This window comes from Phoenix dactylifera, unplaced genomic scaffold (genome assembly GCF_009389715.1).
Source record: "Phoenix dactylifera cultivar Barhee BC4 unplaced genomic scaffold, palm_55x_up_171113_PBpolish2nd_filt_p 001642F, whole genome shotgun sequence".
Lineage (NCBI taxonomy): Eukaryota > Viridiplantae > Streptophyta > Magnoliopsida > Arecales > Arecaceae > Phoenix > Phoenix dactylifera.
In genome coordinates this window covers 34452-54605 of record NW_024068946.1, presented here as the reverse complement: position 1 = coordinate 54605, position 20154 = coordinate 34452, and the positions used below count along the sequence as shown (strand labels likewise).

At 40.7% G+C, this 20154-nt stretch overlaps 1 protein-coding gene across 4 annotated transcripts; it reads right to left on the bottom strand.

The window, feature by feature from the left end:
• Positions 1–10936: 10936 nt before the first annotated feature.
• LOC120108921 (transcription factor bHLH18-like) lies at positions 10937–14476 on the bottom strand. Of its 4 annotated transcripts, none has more exons than XM_039122635.1 (5): positions 14326–14476; positions 13851–13924; positions 13180–13758; positions 12128–12499; positions 10937–11695 (listed from the first exon to the last, which is right to left on the bottom strand). In XM_039122635.1, exons 2-5 carry the CDS (start codon positions 13884–13886, stop codon positions 11621–11623), a joined length of 1062 nt encoding a protein of 353 aa, XP_038978563.1. In that variant the 5' UTR covers positions 13887–13924; positions 14326–14476; the 3' UTR covers positions 10937–11620. The 4 variants fall into 4 exon arrangements, with proteins under 4 accessions (XP_038978563.1, XP_038978560.1, XP_038978562.1 ...); XM_039122632.1 differs by having other exon boundaries at positions 13851–14255; positions 14326–14467; XM_039122634.1 differs by having other exon boundaries at positions 14098–14449.
• Positions 14477–20154: the final 5678 nt, after the last annotated feature.

Sequence of the window (20154 nt, the reverse complement as noted above, 5' to 3'; positions counted from 1 at the left end):
ACAATGGTGTTTTGATCAAAATTAATTATAATATCCTCTTAAAAACTTCTTTCTCAAACATAGAGAAGCTTCATTTTCTTTATATATTTTTCTTTATCTTTATCTTTACTTGCAATGAAAGTTGCCATCCCTCACTGCTCCACTACCTACTCAATTACCGGATCCTACACCGTAGTTGGGGATTATTTCATTTTCCCACACAAGTGCTATATTACCATGGATAACTTAGCAGGCAGTGAAATAGGAAGGTTAGCTTTCCCCCTTTACTCAATATGGGATTTTTTTTTTCCCTTGATGCAATTCTCCTTCATTTTCTCTATACTACCCAAGTGACTTTGATAACCTCAATTGGCAACACCATGGACTTAGAAAAATGACCTGGTCGACTATAACTATGGTCCATTTAGTTCATTGCACCACCGCCGCCTCCTTTTCTCTTCATGAGGAATTGTATAAATCTTCATATTGACATGCTTGCAGATTATCGGTCGCATCTTCTTAGTACATTGCATTAGATATAAATACTGGAAAACTTTGTTTTAAATATTTCGGTGCTCACCTTTGTTAGAATCTCATTCATTTTACTAATATCATTGCTTAAGTGTCACGCCCTGAACCCGGGGCCCGGGACGCGAGCAGACGCCGCGCACTTGCAGGACGGACCCCGTAGACATGCAAGGCATATAAATCAGATCAACCATCAATAACTAAATGAAGATAAATTCCAGCTTTTATATCAAATGTCTACATACACATATGTCAACAGAAAAGTCAATATCTACTAGCTAAATACATCATGATCACTCCATCCCGTAATCCTATAATCATATGTCATCACCTGCAAAAATGTAAATAGTAGGAGTGAGCTAACAGCTCAGCAGGCAACATCATGCAATAAAGTCATCATATAACATGTCATGATGCATATGAAAAGCAGCTAAAACTCATGAATCCAAAAATCCACACGATAACCCATAAACCCGATCCGAGACTCAAAATAACTCAACTGTATGACTACGGCCACATCACCCAGTGGCATGGTTACATCGAAGTGCCAATACAACTCTCCACAGAGCCGCTCCACTGAGCCAACGCACCACTGTGCCGCGCCCCCTGGTGCCAATCTCACGCTCCACCGAGCCGCTCCGAAGAGCAAAACGCACCCCTGTGCCGTCACTTTCTATCACCGGTGGTCGCGGTGTCGGAACTAGTTCCTCAGTACAAGTCGACAGGGCCAACATATCAGCCCATTAGCGGGGCCTAGACTATAGTCACGCGGTTTTAAAAATCAATAAATCAACTTTCCACATGGTAAATTTCCAAATCAAAGTCATGATCATGCTCCCAATAGTAAAGCACATAACAATTTATGAAATTAAATATTTAATTCTAATTCTAACACATAATGCCAATAATAAATCATAACATCAACATATGCAAGATACATGTTAAAATTCTACTTTAAAGCAATAGGTCACCTACCTGGGCTAGCTTAAAAAATCTCTAGCACAGATATCACGAACCCCTGATTAAATATAAACATTAATTATTTAATTAATTAAGAAACATAATTTAAACTATTTCCAATCCCTTAAACTCCTAAGTTCATAGATCCAAGAATGGGCCCCCAAGATTAAATATAGACCCTAAGAACAAGTAAACCAAAACCCCAAAATCAGAATCCTTTAAACCTAAAACCAATTGTGGCCCAAAACAGACTAGGCCTAATTGAACCAAACCAGATTACAGGTCCAGATCAGATCTCAGGCCCAAACCAAACCAGCCTACAGATCCAATTAGGTCCAACTCAGCCCAAAAACAGATCCCCAGCCCAACCCAAACCAGATCTGATCAGACCAGATTAGATCAAATCTTAACAAACCGGATTACACTCAAATCAGACCAACCTAAATTTCTGACTCAGATTCAAACCCAAAATCTAATTTCAATCTGAAGCTGATTATTCAGATTGCAACTCAACTCAATCCATCCTACTGATTACTGGTTCAATCAGACTATAACAAAACCCATTCACTCAAATTCAGATCAAACCCAATTCAAGGAATAGGTGGAACCGGTTCATAGCCTGAACCAGTTCATGGTCTGATCCACAAATGAGGAACGGAAATCAAAACAAGAAAAAGCCCACGAAGAAGAAAGAAAAAGAAGAAGAAGAAAAAGAAGCAGAAGAAGAAGAAGGAGAAGAAGAAGGGGAAGAAAGGAAGAAGGGAGGGTGGCTGGTGGTTCTGGTCGGCCTTCGGCGGCCGATCGTGGCCCTTGGCGGCGGCACTCGGCCAGCCGCCGTCGGCCACGCCGCTGTCACGAGCAGTGCGGAAGAGAAGAAGAAAAGAAGAAGGAGAGGAAGAAAGGGAGGGAAGAGAGAGGCCGGGGCTGGAAAGTCCGGCCCCCCTGTTCGTCCACCTCCGGCCGAACTCGTTTCAGCTCGGATTGACCCGGCCGGCCACCGTCGGCCGGCCGAATCTCACAAAAACTCCTCCGAAACGGGGGAAGTGAAACCGATTAACGTACCCTCATTCCTCTTCCCTTAAATCCATAAAAAGTTAGTAAATAGGTTGTCTTTCTCACCTCCGGTCGTCGACGAGTGGATTCCCGGCGGCTCCGGCGGCGACGGTGGCTACGGCGATCCTCTCAAAAAGAGGAAAAAAAGAGAGGAGAAAAGATTCAAATTTTAGAGGGATGGGGGCTCCTCTGAGAGTTCCTAAACTCTCTTTAACGAAGAGAGAGAGGAAGGGGAGAGGGGTGCGGGGAGGTTTCGCTGGCCGTTCGGCCCGCGTGGTGATCGTGGGGATGACCAGGATGAACAAACTGAAGTCGGCACCCATTGCCGACTTCAGTTCGTTGGGCCCAAGGACGGGCCCAACACAAATTTCAGGTCTTTACATTAAGCAACTCAAAAAAGTCACTCAGCATGCTTCCTTTGAATTAGCATTGCGAAGTGTGCCATTAACTTTTTTGACTGATTTTGTTGACCTACCTTAGCATTGCTCTTCGAATTTTCTATCTCCTTTTTCTTTTCTCAAGACAAACAGCTAGCTCTCTTTCACATTAACAGAGCATTTTCAATAGACCTAGCACTTTGTTATCTTGAGCTATGGTCCTCACAACAACCAAAGTTCTTACATGTATCATAAAACTTTGAAAGCACATCTATAATGTACTAAATAAATAAGGAAGGTTAGCTGTAAGATGAAGGCAGAGAATCTATTGACGATTTCATCGGTGCATATATTTTAATTTGCTTAGCTGGTTTCATTATCTTAACTTAGTTTCTTTAATCATACCTTCCTATGTACCCAAAGAAAACCTTATATTTCTAATTTAGGTAGTTAAGAGATTACTCCAAGTTTTTTTAAACTACGACATGATGGTACATATGTATCAAAAGAAAGTGAGATTTTTGATTATAAAAAGTCTAATCAAGGTGGTCATCAAATTTCTATTCCCTTGGCAAGAGTATTTTTTTGTCAGATCTTCTCTTGCTTATTGTGCCCTACTCGTAGAGCTATTGACTTCTAATAAAAAAATTTCAAAATTAAATTTTACTAATATTTATGACAATCAGGCTTGCAATTGTCATTATTATTAAGCATGCTGTATTTTTAATTTCTTTTCTGAGTTGACAGATTGAGTGTACTATTAACCAACCATTGTGGTTATATTCTATAATTATCAGAGTTAATCTGTGCAGTGTGACTAGGGTTTGGATGCAAGATGGCTAAGAGATTGCTAATCTTTGGGCATCATTCACTCATCCACTTATTCTAGGATGAGCAATATCCCTTTGGTTGAAGATTGAGGATTAATTTAATAAATTGTGGAAAAATACCAAAAAATAAGACAGAGAAGAAAATAAGAGGGAAGAGACTCACATGCAGGTTAATATTATTTCACCTTTCTGGATTAAATAATTTTAATCGGATTTAATTATTTTTTAAGCATTGAATGGATAGAAATAATCAACGAAAAAAGACATGTTTTAATAGATAGCATGAAATTAGCTGAGCATCATCCTACTTGTTTACCATTAAATGTCAACATGCCAAATAGTAAGAGAGACTTAGCTAAGTTAATAATACTAAACTGATGTCTAACGATAGTTGCTCAAGTGGATTTCGCTTAAATATGACCTTCTAAAGATGAAAATTATTTAATTACACACTCATACTCACTCTGGAACGAAATTTTGTTGCGATCAAATTAGCCATTGATGGGGACATCAGCTAGGTCCCCATTTTATTTGCATATTTGCTTATTGTTATTTCTGGGTTTATTTGTGTTTAGGGATTTATTTGTGGTTTATTTTATTCTGGGCTTATTTTCATTTTAGGGCTTATTTGTGGAGAATTATTTTATGTAAGGGGTTTATTTTAATTGTTCTTATGAGGCCCTATTTAAAGGGAACTTGTAAGCTGATTAGGGTTTAATGCAGAATTAAAAGACTTCTTTCCCCACGTTTCCTCTTCTTCTCTTCTCCTCCCTCCTCCCTCTTCTCCTTCTCTTCCTCCTTCTCTTCTCCTCTTCTCCTGCTCTCATTTTAAAATTAGTCCGGCATCAACTTGGTATCAGAGCAAGGCTGGTTTTGCCCCTGCTGCCAAAGCCACGGTCCAGTGTTTCCCCTCCTTCTCTCTCTATCTTCCTCTCTTCCTTTCTCTCTCGGTTTTCACCAGCCCCCCCCCTTCCTCTGTCAGTCCGCTCACCAAAAAAAAAAAAAAAAAAAAAAACAGAGGATCACTGCCGAGTCTGTGAAGGCCCAGATCGACAACCACCTGCATCCGACCCTTCCTCTCTCTCGGTCTGTGTTTCACCAGAGCAAAAAAAAAAAAAAAAAAAAAAAAAAACAGAGAAGTCTGCAACCGAGAGGGAAGAAAGAGCCACAGCCACAGTCCCTGCGCCGGATTCCCCTCGCGTCCATCTGACTTGATCCCTCGGTCGTCGCCGCCGCCCACCACCGCCCTGTGACAGCCTCGGACGCCCTCCACCCGATCCGGGAAGAAGCTGCCCGCCGCCGTGATCGGCCGCCACCTGTCGCCGCCGACCACAGAGCCGCGGCTTCGAGCTCCGTCGCCGTCCCCTACGGCCGATCCGCAGCCGCCGCCCATCCCTCCTTTCCGCGGCCGCCGCAGCGAGAGTCGGGAAACCCTCCCGAAACGGTCGGGAGGTTGGGAACAGACTAACGGGTAAGTATCAGACCCGTTAGCCCGCCCCACTAGCCCGCCCCACTAGCCCGGACCCGTTCCGGAGAGAGAAAAAAAAAAAAAAAAAAAAAACGTGCACGTGAATTGCACGTGCGGTCGTTAACGGGTATCGGAGCGGGTTGCGTTCTAAAAATCCGAATCCGATAATCCGAACCCGAAAGGGTTAACCAAAAAAAAAAAAAAAAAAAAAAAAAAAAAAAAAAAAAAACTAACCTCTGTTCTGCCGAAAGGGAAACCCTAGGGTTTCACCGTCTTCTTCGCCGCCGTCGCCGAGCTCCACCTGCAGCGCCACCACCAGCCGCTCCGCCTTTCCCCTCGCCGCCGTCGTGCCACCTCTTCGCCGCCGTCGCCGAGCTCAGCCTGCAGCGCCACCACCAGTCGCTCCGCCTTTGCCGCCTCCGCCCGTGCCACCTCCTGCCGCCGCCGAGATCCGTTCCATCCTCTTCTCCTCCGTCGTCCACCGCCCGAGCCGCCGGTGCCCGAACTGACACCACCATCCCGCCGGGGCCCGAGCCGACGCCACCATCTCGCCGGGGCCCGAGCTGACGCCGACGGCCTCCTTCCGCCCCCATTTTCCTCACCACCGGCCGACTCCACAGGCTGCCCGCCGCCCTCCTTCCGCCGTCCTCTCCTTCTCACGGTCCGACTGCCCCGCCGCTACGCCCATCTCCGCTTGCCGTTTGCCGCTGCCCATCTCCTCCACTCGGGTGGTGTGTTATCTTTCACTCGAGCTCCATCGCGCCCCATTCCTGCGCCCGATCCACTGTTGCACCTGCGGCCCAACTGACTGCAGGGCCCGCCACTGATTCAAGGGTCAACTCACAAGCATCCCTCATTTACAGGCCCGCTAGCCACACCATACAGTATACCCCAAAGTTGACAGGTTCAGCAGGTTCCCCAGTTGCTGTAACTCGACCAGATTCACGCCATCCGACGAGCCGACTCACCGCGCCCCGACCGTCGCCCCAGCCCACGAGTACATGATTCTGATTGGCTGTATCCACCACAGGTAATAGGTTCTTCCTCCTTTGGGCTTGTTTATCTAAATATGTTCTAGTTCTCTTGCATGACAACCCTATCTTGAAACTTATTTTATTGTCAAACTGCACAACCCAGAACATCTACTACCACACCCATTCTATCCACCATTTAAAATCTAAATATTAAATTAGCACACCTTAGCGACAGGATAGTTCTCAACATCCATAGATCAGATTACTTTCGGACTTTGAATGACTGTAATACGTGTTTGCAACCTAATTTCTTATAGTGACTAATTTCTTGCCTTAATTCTGAAATAACCAAAGTGCAAATTAGTAATATTTAATTTTAAGTTATTTTTGTAAAAATTTGCTGATTTCCGAATTCATAGTAGGTTGCATTAGTGGGTTGCATCAGTAGGTTGTCCTGCATTACCTTTGGACAATTAGGGTTCATTAGTAGTATTGCATATCATATTACCAACTAGAGTAGTTCCTGTATGCCCACCCGTAGTGGTAGAGAGTACCTCCTCACTGACTCCCAGACCCCTTCATCCACCATGGATCCCAGAGTCATACAAGATATTCTGGAACAATTAGCTGCAATACGAGCTGATCACGACGAATTCAAACGTGAGATCCGTGCTCAAATACAACACCTTAGGCCTCCGGAACCATCATCCCCAATCGCAGCTTACCCCGAGTTTGGTTTGACCACACCGCCGGCAGCTTTTCCCCATCCCCTTAGGAACCAACATCATCCTGATCACCAGCGCGATCTTGATGAGCGACTACTTCGTACTGTGCGAGTAGAAGCCCCCACATTTGCTGGTCAATTAGAGCCGAGCGTGTACCTTGATTGGAGAGCAGCCATGGATAATTATTTTGAGTGGTACGATATGACTGAAGATAGAAAAGTACGATTTGCTAAAATGAAGCTTATTGGGCAAGCTCACTGGTACTGGCATAACGTTGAACATATGCGTGAGACCCAAAGGCTTCCTCGTATCACTACCTGGGAGGATATGAAAGAAAAACTGAATGAAAAGTATCTGCCATTCTCTTACCGACAACGCCTTATGGATAGGTGGCAGAAACTAACTCAAGGGACTTTAACCGTCGCCGATTACATTGCACGATTTGAAGAGTTTCACATGAGGTGCGGTGTAATCGAAGAGGAGACTGTTACTCTTTCTAGGTTTCGGGCAGGACTCCGCCAGGAGATTCAGAAAGAATTAATCCTCCGAGAGATTACCACCCTTGGCCAAGCATACCAGTTGGCTCAAGATGTAGATAGTTTCTTACAAGCCCCTGTAGTGAGGCATACCGACCCTCGACCCATGGCCCCAGGGGCCCGACCTAATCAAAACTACCTCCCACAACCCAGGCAGCTTCCCAATCCTTCTAACCAGCCCGGCCCTAGCCAAGCACCGATTCGGACATCTCCGATACCTGTCCAGAACTCTTCAAATGATAAAGAAAAGGGCATACTAGGTCCCAATCCTCGTTCTAGAAGCCAAACCCAATGTTTCAGGTGCCAAAAGTTTGGCCATATCGCGTCCCAATGTAATGCCAAGACCTATCTAATGACTGAACTTGAAGTAGGAAACCAGGAGACTGAATGTGTCGAAGAAGTCTATGAACCAAACATCGAGGATTTTGTAGAAGACTTTGGAGACGAACAGACCGGGTTAGAGTTTATCCAGTCTGCACCCCAAAATGAGCCCACTGATCGGAATGACCAAAATCCTAGGCTTCATGTGGTTCGGTATACTCTAGCTCAAACCAAGACCGAACAAGATTGGCGTAGAACCTCCATATTTTACACGTTTCTTAAGATCAATGATAAAACATGCAAAATCCTATTTGATAGCGGGAGTTGCATCAACGCCATTGCATCTGGAGTTGTTTCCCGCCTCGGCCTGAAATCTACCCCTCATCCCAACCCATATAAGGTAGCCTGGGTAGATAAGACATCCATCTCGGTGTCGGAAAGATGCCTTGTACCGATTCAATTCCTATCTTATAAAGACGAGATCTGGTGCGACTGCCTTCCGATGGACGTAGGTCAAGTCATTTTAGGGAGACCTTGGTTATATGATAGGGACGTCACACTTCATGGACGTTCGAATTCGTGTAGCTTTATGTTCCAGGGTCGGAAAATTGTACTGAACTCCTTGCCTCCCCGAGAGCCCGCCTCTACAAAAAAGAGTGCTACCCTACGGATAGATAAATCACTTCACATCATTACTTCGAACGAGGTAATGAAAGATATCGACAGCCAATCACCTGTGTTTAACCTTGTGGCTAGAGTTATCAATGTGGAGTCGAATCCTGAGCACCCACCCGCAGTAGTTTCCCTGTTGGAGGAGTTTCACTCTGTTTTCTCTCAGGATCTTCCAGATACACTTCCTCCGATGTGTGACCTCCAGCACGTCATTGACCTCATTCCTGGAGCATCCGTACCAACTCTTCCCCATTATAGGCTCAACCCAAACGACCACACCGAACTGAAATGTAAAGTTGACAAACTCCTCACTCGAGGATATATTTGTGAGAGTTTGAGCCCCAGTGCTACACCCACATTCCGCACCCCCAATAAAATTATGGTTCAGTATCGTTTTTCCATCCCTAGGTTGAACGACCTCTTCGATTCTATGTCTAGTGCCACGATCTCATGGCAAGATGTCAATATGGACTTCGTGTTGGGACTTCCTCGTACCTATATCAAGCACGATTCCATATTTATGGTTGTGGACCATTTTTCGGATATGGCTCCTTTTCTCCTATGTCCTAGGACTTCTAACAATTCTAGAATTGCCACACTTTATTTCAATGAAGTCGTTAGACCTCCTGACCTTCCAACACCTATTATATCTGATAGAGATATTAGATTCGTGAGTTCCTTTAGGAAAATTCTTGGACACATGATTGGCACTAAATTAAAATTTTCGTCGGTCTATACTAGGACCTGGGATTTAGTGTTACCGACCGTCGAGTTTGCATATAATAGTTCGGTCAATAGGTCCTTAGGCGTGAGTCCTTTCGAAGTGGTGAATGAATATAAACCTAGGCAGCCCATAGACTTGATTCCCATGTCACATCAACATAGAGTCTCTGAGTCTGCACAATCATTTGCTTCACACCTGCATTCATTGCATCAGGAGATCAGCAAACTTATTCACTCTAATAACTTAAAATATAAATCCTTTGCTGATTTGCACCGCCGTTATAAAGAATTAAATGTAGGTGATTCAGTCATGGTAAGAATTAGACCTGAACGACTTCCTTCGGGGACGTTCAAAAAGTTGCAATCTCGTAGTGCGGGACCATTCAAAGTCCTAAAGAAAATCAGTTCGAATGCGTATGTTGTAGATCTTCCTGAAGACTATGGGATTAGTGCGACATTTAATATTGAAGATTTAGTCCCATACAAGAAATCAACATTCATTCCTTCTGACCCTTTTGTTGATACATCCACTGTTGTTGATCACCCTGCTCTAGCACCTGCTAGTGAGCCTCCACCTTCCCAGTTTCATGCACGCAGAGAACACATAGAACATATATTAGATGAGCAGGTTATCTCTACCAGGAGAGGAAGCTACCAACGTTACCTTGTTCGGTGGAAAGGTCGACCCGAATCAGATGTGTCGTGGATTTCGCGAGCTGAGTTGCAGCGCCTTGACCCGGATCTTCTGGAGCAGTACGACGGCCGCCCCGATTTACACTCGACGGGGTCGAGTTTTTCTCACCCGGGAGGAGTTGATGGGGACATCAGCTAGGTCCCCATTTTATTTGCATATTTGCTTATTGTTATTTCTGGGTTTATTTGTGTTTAGGGATTTATTTGTGGTTTATTTTATTCTGGGCTTATTTTCATTTTAGGGCTTATTTGTGGAGAATTATTTTATGTAAGGGGTTTATTTTAATTGTTCTTATGAGGCCCTATTTAAAGGGAACTTGTAAGCTGATTAGGGTTTAATGCAGAATTAAAAGACTTCTTTCCCCACGTTTCCTCTTCTTCTCTTCTCCTCCCTCCTCCCTCTTCTCCTTCTCTTCCTCCTTCTCTTCTCCTCTTCTCCTGCTCTCATTTTAAAATTAGTCCGGCATCAGCCATGTTCTTGTAGGCTCATTCGATGAACTCGAGATCATGTTTTTCTCTTCCTCCAATGGATTTTTCTTGGAGTTCCTGCAATAAGCTAGAATGATAACCTTCTTGAGATGTATGTAAGTTGCCTTCGGATTTTTTGATGATAAAAATGGTGTAGCAAAGTTAGAAACTAGTGGTATTTCATGTCAATGGTAAACAAGTACAGCCTTATCAAGAAGAGGTGGTGGAAAAATTGACAAGCTCTATGGTCTAGTAGACTTTGGTATCATTGCTTTCGTGGATTCAGGATGGATGTGAGTGTTTTGTTATAAGTCTTCCAGGAAAGATCCTAATTAATCTGTGACTGAAAGAGATTGCCTGACTAAAATACTACTACAATTAATCAAGATATCATCATTGGGTATTCAATAAGATCTTGCTACCTCATCACTCATCCCAACCATAAATTTCTTATCTGTTTGCCTTCAAAAAAATTCATCTGACTTGCTTGAACTACGAGAAAAGGACCCAAGAAACCAAGCATAATAAATAGAGTGCACGCATTGTTAAAAATAAAGAAAACAAAATACATGTGCTTCACAGCCCATAGCGTATAACTTCGCCACCAAGAGAAGACTCTTGCCATATCATGCACCGAAACAAGTAGGTATTTTTATTCATACATTTTGTCCAATAGAACAGCAACATAGTGGGTGTTTCTGAACACCTTTTCACAAGAAAACAACAGAAGGAGAAAAGGGACACAAGTAGGAATTATTCATAAGACCCTCAAAAAAAAAAAGAAAAAAAAAGACCCCAGGCTTCAGAGATAAGGCCAATTTGACCCCCACACAAGAAAAAAAGAGCACATTTTTTTTTTCTACAGACCAGCTTTTGGGAATAGAGATAGATGGAAAGGAAGGCAAGAGGTAGGTTTGAAAACTCAAACCCCTCAGAAAAAAAGGCCATAAGAAAAGGGGGGAGAGGTTCCGAAAAGTCAATCTCCCCAACGGAGCCCAGAAAAAGCCTCATGTTGTTAGTCTTTTCTCTCCTAGAAGAACATGGCCGAGTGCTTCAACCATGCCAAAAAAGGTGGAGAGAAGAGATTAAAAAGAGAGAAGAAAAAACCCATGCAGCAAAAACAAGTGAAAATGGTGATCTTTAAAGTATGAGGGGGTCGAAGGCCTTATTTTCAGAAGCAGAAAAAAGTCTAAAAATTTTAGGAACCGACAATAGCTAGCTAACCACTAGACCTATATTTTTCTTGAGACTAATAAAAAAAGGACCACCATCATCACCACCGCCATTTTTTGTACAAGACTGTCTTGGCTTCCTCACACGAACTGCCTGAAAGCTGAATTTAGCTTCTTCACTAGATCCTTCAATGTCATGGAGAACTCCTCCTCAACCTGTATAAAAGAACGAGTTTAAAGTTTACCTAGTGTTTAAGTATGACCGAAAAGAACCTAAGAGTGTGGTTTATGTGGATTTTTAACTTTAGCTGCTAAGCTACATTAGCTATATATATATATATATATATATTACATCAAGAGAGAGAGAGCTAGACTTAGCTATATTTGAGTCGATCTCTACTTTGATTCGGTCAGATCTAGATTGAATGATGAGAGTCCTACAATGAAGATTCGAGATGTTGGATATAATCTACTGCCTCTAAACTGCTTATACATACAAAATCATATAATTTGAAGGTCTCTAGATAATGTATCAAATAGTCAAAAAAAAATAGGCAGTCGAAATAATATAAAATTATATATATATTATTACAATATGCTAAAGGTCTCCAAATTATTTAATTTTTTAAGAAGAAGTTTAAATCTTGCCTGAGCCACAACAGTAATATCAAGGGAGGAACTGGCAAAGGGGATGACGCTTGCGTTGATGACGGTGAGATGGAGTTTCTCAATCTCGGAGAGTGCCTCCACCAATATCCCTTTGCTTTTCTCACAGTGGATCTTAATGAGGACACTCTTCTCGGACATCTTGGCCTCAATCTCTGGGAGGGATTCACCAGAGGGATGCCCATCAAAATTCTCATCACAGGAGCCAACGTCGTCAGAAGAAAGCTGAGACTTTTTCACTAGAACTGCTGACTCAACTGTCCTTTTCGTATTCTGCTCTTCAAGACTTTTCACCTTCTCTTGAAGTTGTTTCAGATACTTGATTGCATCTCCAAGAACGGAAGCCTTGTCCATCTGCCCGAAGGGTTTAACAAGTTGGAGATATGATTTCTCTCAAAAAATATTATATACATATATATATATATATATAACAATTAGTACTTAGCAGTGTGAGATTTACTTTAAACTTATATTCAGTATTCATATACATGATGGATTTATTACCGAGAGTGAAAACAAGGAGTATGTATCATAGTTCTAATGAAGTGGGCATATAATTTTCCTTCAAAATGTAGTCCTACGTAGAATTTAAAGTAGAGATCATCTATCAAGAGGAATTTTAGCGTTTTCCTCAGTGAACAAAGTGGTAGGTCTTCTCGTTTTTTTTTTTTTTTAAGTTTTTGGTACATGTAGTAAATTCTCTGATCATGAACTACTTATTCCATTTTCCATCATTTCATGCGAGCTCTCAAAACTCATATCATAAATTCTGACCATGAAATTCAACAGAAAGAAGGGATTAATCCAAGGTAATTTAAAAGGATCCCTTCCACTATGCGATTGCCTTCCTTCTTGTTTTGATTGCATATTCTATTTGGAGTTGCAATCAGTATCACTTATTGTGATGATGCTTTTCGCTACTTCCAACTTCACAAGAATTTAAATCTATAGTAATGTAAATATTTACATAGTGCATGCTGAAAGGTAACAGATGAAGAATTATCAAGGCAGAAGGATTATGATCAGAAGCATACCTTCTTGAGACCAGGAATGATTGCTGACAGTGCTATAAATCTCTGGCTCAGCTTCTCCCTTCGCTTCCTCTCCGCAATGATGTGGTCTTGGTTATGAGAAGAAGGCCTAGCCCCCATGTTCATCCTCTTAGGTCCTTGTCCAACCATGTTTTCATAGCTTCTCTTTGAGCCATGAGGAATCAAGATCTCCATCTCTTCCTTTGGCCTCACAGCCCCAACTAATCTCTCGTATAAGTCAGATTGATTCCTTGGCGAGTCCAGGTTGCCGAAGGAAAGGATGCTCGGAGACGAGGCATCGGTGATCGCCGGAGCCGGGTTCTGCTCGGTGGTGCAAGAATTCCAGCTGCTGGCCTTGAGGACTTTCTTGGGCCTTTCGGCACACCTGGTATCCATGGATGAGCAGCTAAAGGTGTTTGATGTGGTGCTGCCTGGCGGCTGGAAGGGAGGGTAGGAGGTGTAGCTCTCTGAAGAGAGCGACTGCTGGAAGTCCTGCCCAAGAGCCACTGCAAGCTGCTGCGCAGTGACCTGATCCAAGGAGTTGGTATCCCACTGATGGAAGAAACTAGGATCCTCCATTCCCTGCACGAATTATACCGCAAAGCTTTCAGCCCTTTATTAATTGTACTGAATCATCTAAACTCGAAAACTATAAAAATTTAAGCTGAAGCTACCATATCAGGGAACCATCTTGCAACTGATGCCTCCATTAGACTGCTGCTCCCTTTGTATCAAAAACAAAGATATCCTGCATCAAGAATAAAAATTAGTGCTATAGAAATCAATTCTAACTCCTTTCGGTCCAAGCAAAGAATTTAGCTAGTTAATGAGGATCCAAAGAAGAAACAAGCCCATATCCATGTCTCAGAACAGCTGCAAACCATTCAGTTAAAAAAAAGAAGGCAAGGGCTGAAATTGTACCACGATATCGAAAATTAGAAAGAAAAGAAGGATGCCAACTCCATTCAAGAACTCTAAAAAAAAATTGAGAAACCAAGGTTTTCTCTAAGCCACTTGATATCAAAGACGAAACGGAACCATCCAACATAGATGTCTTGGATATCATGCATGAACAGTACCTGATCAAACTTCGAGAATTAGAGGCTAAAATGCTAAAGACTATTCAGAGTCAAGAAGAGAAAAGCCAACCTATGGAAGAAGGTTAGGCTGCTTTCTTTTTCTCTAGAGCAGCAGAAGTCAGCCTTCCCCTATTATAGAGTCCTTGGGGACCTCAGAGTTGCTTGTTGCTTCTGTTGGTGTGAACATCGCCTCAACCACCTTTCCCTGTTTAAATGGATGCTCTCTCCCCTCTCTTGTAAAAGCTTGGGAAGCTACCCTCTTATAATCACAATGTTAATAATATTCTTTTATTAATTGCTATGACTTCATGCTGACCTCAGCAATAGGGGGGGAATGCCAATAATTTCCTTGCTCTGTTTTAAGTGACCATCAAAATATTTAAGTAATGGTGAACAGGTGAGTCCATTTTGCTACAGAAGGAAACAGGATGATTAATAGGGAGACCAATCGAGCAGCAGCTGATGTTTTTTATTGCAACATGAATGCCAGAAGTGCAGAGTAACAACTTATGATGGAATCACAATTTGTCCACATCTCTATATTTTCCAAGATGTGGTTAATCAGAAACCTTTGGACAAAAAATAAAATTAAGAAACTAATTATCCTCCTAATTAACAAGTCATAGTTAACCTATGTTTATTTTCAAATCATTTTTTTAATTGACCCGTTATAATGTACAAGACGACAAACAGAACCAGTGATTTACATTCAAATCGTCGTTAATTACATGTAGTAGGCTAACTAGGCAGCTAATCAAAAGATAATTAGTTTTAACACTTGTGTGTTTGGCATTAAACATATGTGGCTAACTATTGTTAATTATTTTACTATAGGAGAGGGCTTCCCAATCACTCAAGGGAGAGAGAGTGGGGGAGAGAGAGAGAGAAAGAAAGCGAAAAAAGACTGCTATTAACTATTAGTTTTTTGGCTTGCTTGTCAAATAATTTACAAAAAATACAGAAAGAAAATCTTCCTCCTTATCTGTGCATTTAATTTCCAGTCTCTCTTTTGCAGATGTTTTCCTTTCTTTTTATTTTTTTTTGGTGAGAGTTCAGTTTCACAGAACTGTTACTCTATTATTGTGAACAATGTCCGGAACCAAAACAAAGTTTCTTCAGACTTTTCTATCATAGCCTTATATGAAACTTATCTATTTTCAGAAGAGAAAATAATAGATTTTAGTTTTCCATAAGCCATTGTTGGCTGAAGTCGAGGCAAACAAATAAATAGTACCATGGTAGACCCATCTCTGCTGGATAACGCATTGCCTTTAAAATATTTTCTTGTGGCCACCATTTTTATCACTTCTGCTCTGCGACAAACTGCTAGGTATTTATTGCACATACCAACTTGCTGAGAAGAACAGAAATCTGAATCTAAAACAGCTGGCATATGGCAATGAGAACTCAAAAGAAAAAGAAAAATAAAAGCAGAACAATACAATACTCATCTTAGCTCATAAATCATCAACTTGCAAGCAAAACAAGGTAAAGCCACCATTATTTATTGATTTCGTATGGTTTAAATAGTCTAATAGAGCTACCATCATTGTTAAGTAATCAAGCAGGGATTTTACCTCTGTTTGTTATGTTCTCATGTTTATGCGTAAGATTTCGTCTCCGGTTCATCTCGTTAATTAAGCGTTGGAGCTAATCTCTTCCCTTTTCTCGGAAAAAAAGAATCCAAAAGAATTTTTTTTAGGTAATAAACCTCAAAGAGAAATGGATGTTAATAGAGATGAAATAACTCAACATAAGCAAGTAGTTTACGAAGTCTAATTGGACAAGGTTGCTTCACTTTCTGAAGTATTCAACTTGGGTGTCACTCGTGCACGCTATTTCAACACCAGCTTCTCCAATGAACCTTCTATACATTAGAAAGTCAATCATTGAGCAAATGTCAAGATAGTGAGAGTTGTGCTGGTCCAAACTTTAGATTAACATTTTGTATTCTTTCCCCTTTTCTTCCTTCCAACTACACGGACAATGGATCTTTGATTTGTAGGATTCACGAACGGGGTGTAACAATCCAGAAACTTATCAAAAAAAACTAGTCAAAAGATAATAATTGATTTTTTTTTCAATGTATATATGTATCCAAGATCTGCTCAGTACATAACTGATGTATGATTCGACAAACGGCTGCGGAGATCTTCATACTGAAAGTTAAAAGTTTGATATTGAAGGAGGCAAGGCAATTGGACATTTAAAGATTTTAATCCTATAAAGATTTGTTCTTATTGAATAAATGTGTACATAATAAACTTGTATATGAGGTAATTATGGCATTGCTTCATTTTTTTTGGGGGGGAAGAAAGTTTCAAAGGAATGTGCTGCAATTGATGGAACAACAGCTTATTAGCAGTATGCAAATGTTATATACTAGTCAACAATTCCAGGACTATGGGAAAGGAATGAGGGATTGTCAGCAAATGGCGGGGAACCTGCAATGAAATTAATAATGGAATACAATATCGTCTCAGTTAACCTAATGAATCCCATAAAGTAAGCTTAGTACCAACATGGCCATATGCCCATTTTTCTCCGTAGCCATTGACCAATGAGGTTAACGATTGAATACATTTGCTACCTAACTCATAATTTCGGCTACCATAAGTTCACATAGGCCGTATTTCTCTGTCCACACGCAACAAGCTTTTCTCCTTTAACCACTCTTTCTATTGTTTTTGACCATGTTATAAAAGTGTGATGCACATTGACTAAACAATGCCTACAACCATAGGTTAAGGGAAAAGTCTCTCATGAAACTTAGATGGAAGTGCAAGGTTGACAAGGCTCCAACTCCAATTGGACTGGTTAAGCCTATTTCATGAATCTAAATCCTTGTGTTAGCCTTCAATCCTAAAACCAGCTTGACTTCAGATAAATTTGACAAGTAGAAAAATCATCATCATCTTCTTCTTCTTCTTCCTTTACTTTTTCTTTTAATTTCCACCTTTTCCTGCAGCAAGTAAATATTTATCAACCTCTTTAGACTTTCATGTTTTTTCTTTCTTTCTTTTTTTATAATCCTTTTTTTTTAATTATAATGTAAATGACCAATAAGTTTCATCTCAACATTTTAGGATCTAACTCTGTACTGTTTATCATGTAGACTTTTCCTAGCAAGTGGCAGAAGTATATAATTCCTCTCAAGGCCATATCCTTTCCCATATCTCTTCTCTGAATAATAAATTTGGCCATTCCATCACATCTGACCTATGTGATGCCCGAGTTCCAAGAATCAGTGACAGCATCTATTGAAGCAGATCCAGCCACAACTTGGATTCCAACAGTTATTTCAAGGTGCCCGCATGGTGAACTTGCTAGAAAAATGCTGATATCTTCTTTCTGAATGGAGAAGAATGAATCGTATCTTTCTTGTTCTTTGAGGAAGTCATATCTTTCTTGTTTTTATGCAGGACAAGCCACAGGAGAGAGAGAGCAGAAAGTCTTCAGGTTGCTGATATTTCTTGTTGCTTGGGTTCGCCCTCATCCAACATGATGATTTGAGTTTGGTTGAGTCTGAACCTCAAAGTTTAGATCTGGCAAACTGGACACAACTCAAACCTAATTACTCATATCATTTGTAAATTGCGTGCGAAGTAGTTGGGATATCTTAATCTGATGCATGTAATTATACGACCAGACTAAGAAACAAACAAGATCATGAGCCCAAATCTTTTCTTTCCCCAAAGAAATGACTCAAACTCAATAATTGAGACCAAACTCTTGACAATTGACAAAGCCAATTCATGTGGAAGCTAAGTTTAGGCCAGCCTATACCGGTAACCGTAGAAGAATGTGTCTACCTTTGCTTGCAAATGTCGTTTAGGGCCAGCAAGATCTAGAACAAATCCACCAAAGATTCCTCCATCAGATCACAAGATGGATTCTTTTAATCTCTGGATGCAACCAAGAAGTGGCACCCGAAAGCATCCTAACATATCTAATGTTATTATGCAAGGAATGTACAAATAATCTTTTGAGACAATCTTAGAAGGCATTATTAGTTCATATTCATCAGGCATCATCACGTGTCTATTGGATATTTCTTTAAGTTTAATGACCCCAAGAAGGTGGGAAGTTGTTCCTAGTCAAATGAAGTTGAAAATTCAAAATAATTTGGGAGAGAGGCTAATTATTGTTAGGTGAACATCAAGTAGGAATACAATAAGATGAGGTTTAAATTAGATATAAAGATGTTCGATACCGATATAACCTCTAAGAAACCCTAGCTTTCAGCTGTCACCAGCAAATGGAGATTGAACATCGTTCTTTTTTTCCCACAAACTTTATTAGTATTGGTTGTTATTTTTTTTATAACCCTGAAATCCTCCAAATCTTTTCAGATCTAGGTTCAGTAGTTTCTTTCCTATAAATAATCTGTCTCCTTGTTTAAATAAATAAGTTTGTCTATGTGTGAATAGCTGACAAGGACTTCTGAAAACAATATAAGCGTTTTCAATTACAAAAAAAGTAAATAGACCCCACAAAATGATAAAAAAATAATACAGTAATTTGTCATTATAAGCTGAGGTGAAAAGCGTGCTAGAAAACTGCATTCCAAAAATGAAATATTTTCCTTCTTATTAACATGATGAACTTTATTTTTTTTTCTTTTTTTCCAAATTCATAGCGATGGCAGGATTTAAACCCGGGTCACTAGGATCCAAAAATGACTGACTTATCATCAAAAAAAAAAAAAAAAAAACTGCGACTCCATCAACTAAATTGGTTAGCACCCTGCCGCATGTTTTATTTCTTTTGATCATTACAATAGAGTATGCCTTAGGTCTGTTGTGCAAATATAAGAATTTAAAGAGATCTAGAAAGCTTCACATTTTAAAAACTGACCTGAGCTCTGAAATCATTAAAATTATTATCATGCCACTGTTATGAATTTTAAAATTTATCATATAACATATGAAGATTCAAATGAGAAAAAACACGACTTGCATGAAGAAATGTAATATTAAAAACTATCAAAGATCTTAAAGATAAAATTATTGGGTGGCACCCCATCGCACCGCAATGATGGCGTACTCTTTCTGTAATTTGATTCCAATCTCTAAGATTCCATCCGATCGTGCCTGATCTCCGGGATAGATTAGCCAACTAACATACACCCATTAATAGATGGGCAGCATGTGGGTCACCTCGTTTGACTATTAATTTAAGACTACCATTTCCCCTAAAAAAGGTGCTTTCTTCATTAGATTAAGTTAAAGATACTTCTCTCAACAGGCTTCACTGGATTTGGTTATTCTGATATGTCTGGTCAAATCTATGAACAGATTTTGTGGGAGACCGTGCTGGATAATTTAATTATGGAGGAGATAAAACTATAAGTTTATAAGTTGAGGAGTCTCAATTATGCTAATTAATCATGTAGAGAGGTGTTGCCAGTGCCAACAAGAAGTGACACCTTGTGAAAAATAATTAGTTATGTGATGCATAGTATGTGAGCTAACATATGGAACAGGTTCCACCATGATGAACAACTTGTTCCATTTGTGTTTTTTTTAAGAAAACTTCTAAAATCTAGGAAAGACCTTGAACTAGTTGTTCGCCTCGGTGGATGAAAAGAGAGTGTGACAGAGATTAGCAACTTGCTCACCTAATTGTAGAGGAGTAGGAAGTCATCATATCTAGGCTGATGAGTTGATGGACACAAAAAGGTCGTCGAAACATAGAAAAATACAAGCAGGTTAGATATCATTAAGCCTTTCATCTCTGCAACGAAATGATCGCTGGATATATCCCAGCTGCTGCATCATAACTTTTTTTTTTAAGAAAAAAAGGGTTAATGTTGGATTATCAGAAGTCCCAGTTTTTTGCCATGCAAGGAGTTGTGATGAAGACAACGGTTGGTAGATCCATGCAAATGAGTTGGAAT

Bases quoted from the DNA above. Each gene is read 5' to 3' on its own strand.
- LOC120108921 (XM_039122635.1), bottom strand. From the start codon at position 13,886: ATGGAGGCATCAGTTGCAAGATGGTTCCCTGATATG. The intron at 13,759-13,850 runs GTAGCTTCAGCT...TAATTCGTGCAG, and splicing joins CAAGATGGTTCCCTGATATG to GGAATGGAGGATCCTAGTTT. The intron at 12,500-13,179 runs GTATGCTTCTGA...CCCTTCGGGCAG, and splicing joins TCATTCCTGGTCTCAAGAAG to ATGGACAAGGCTTCCGTTCT.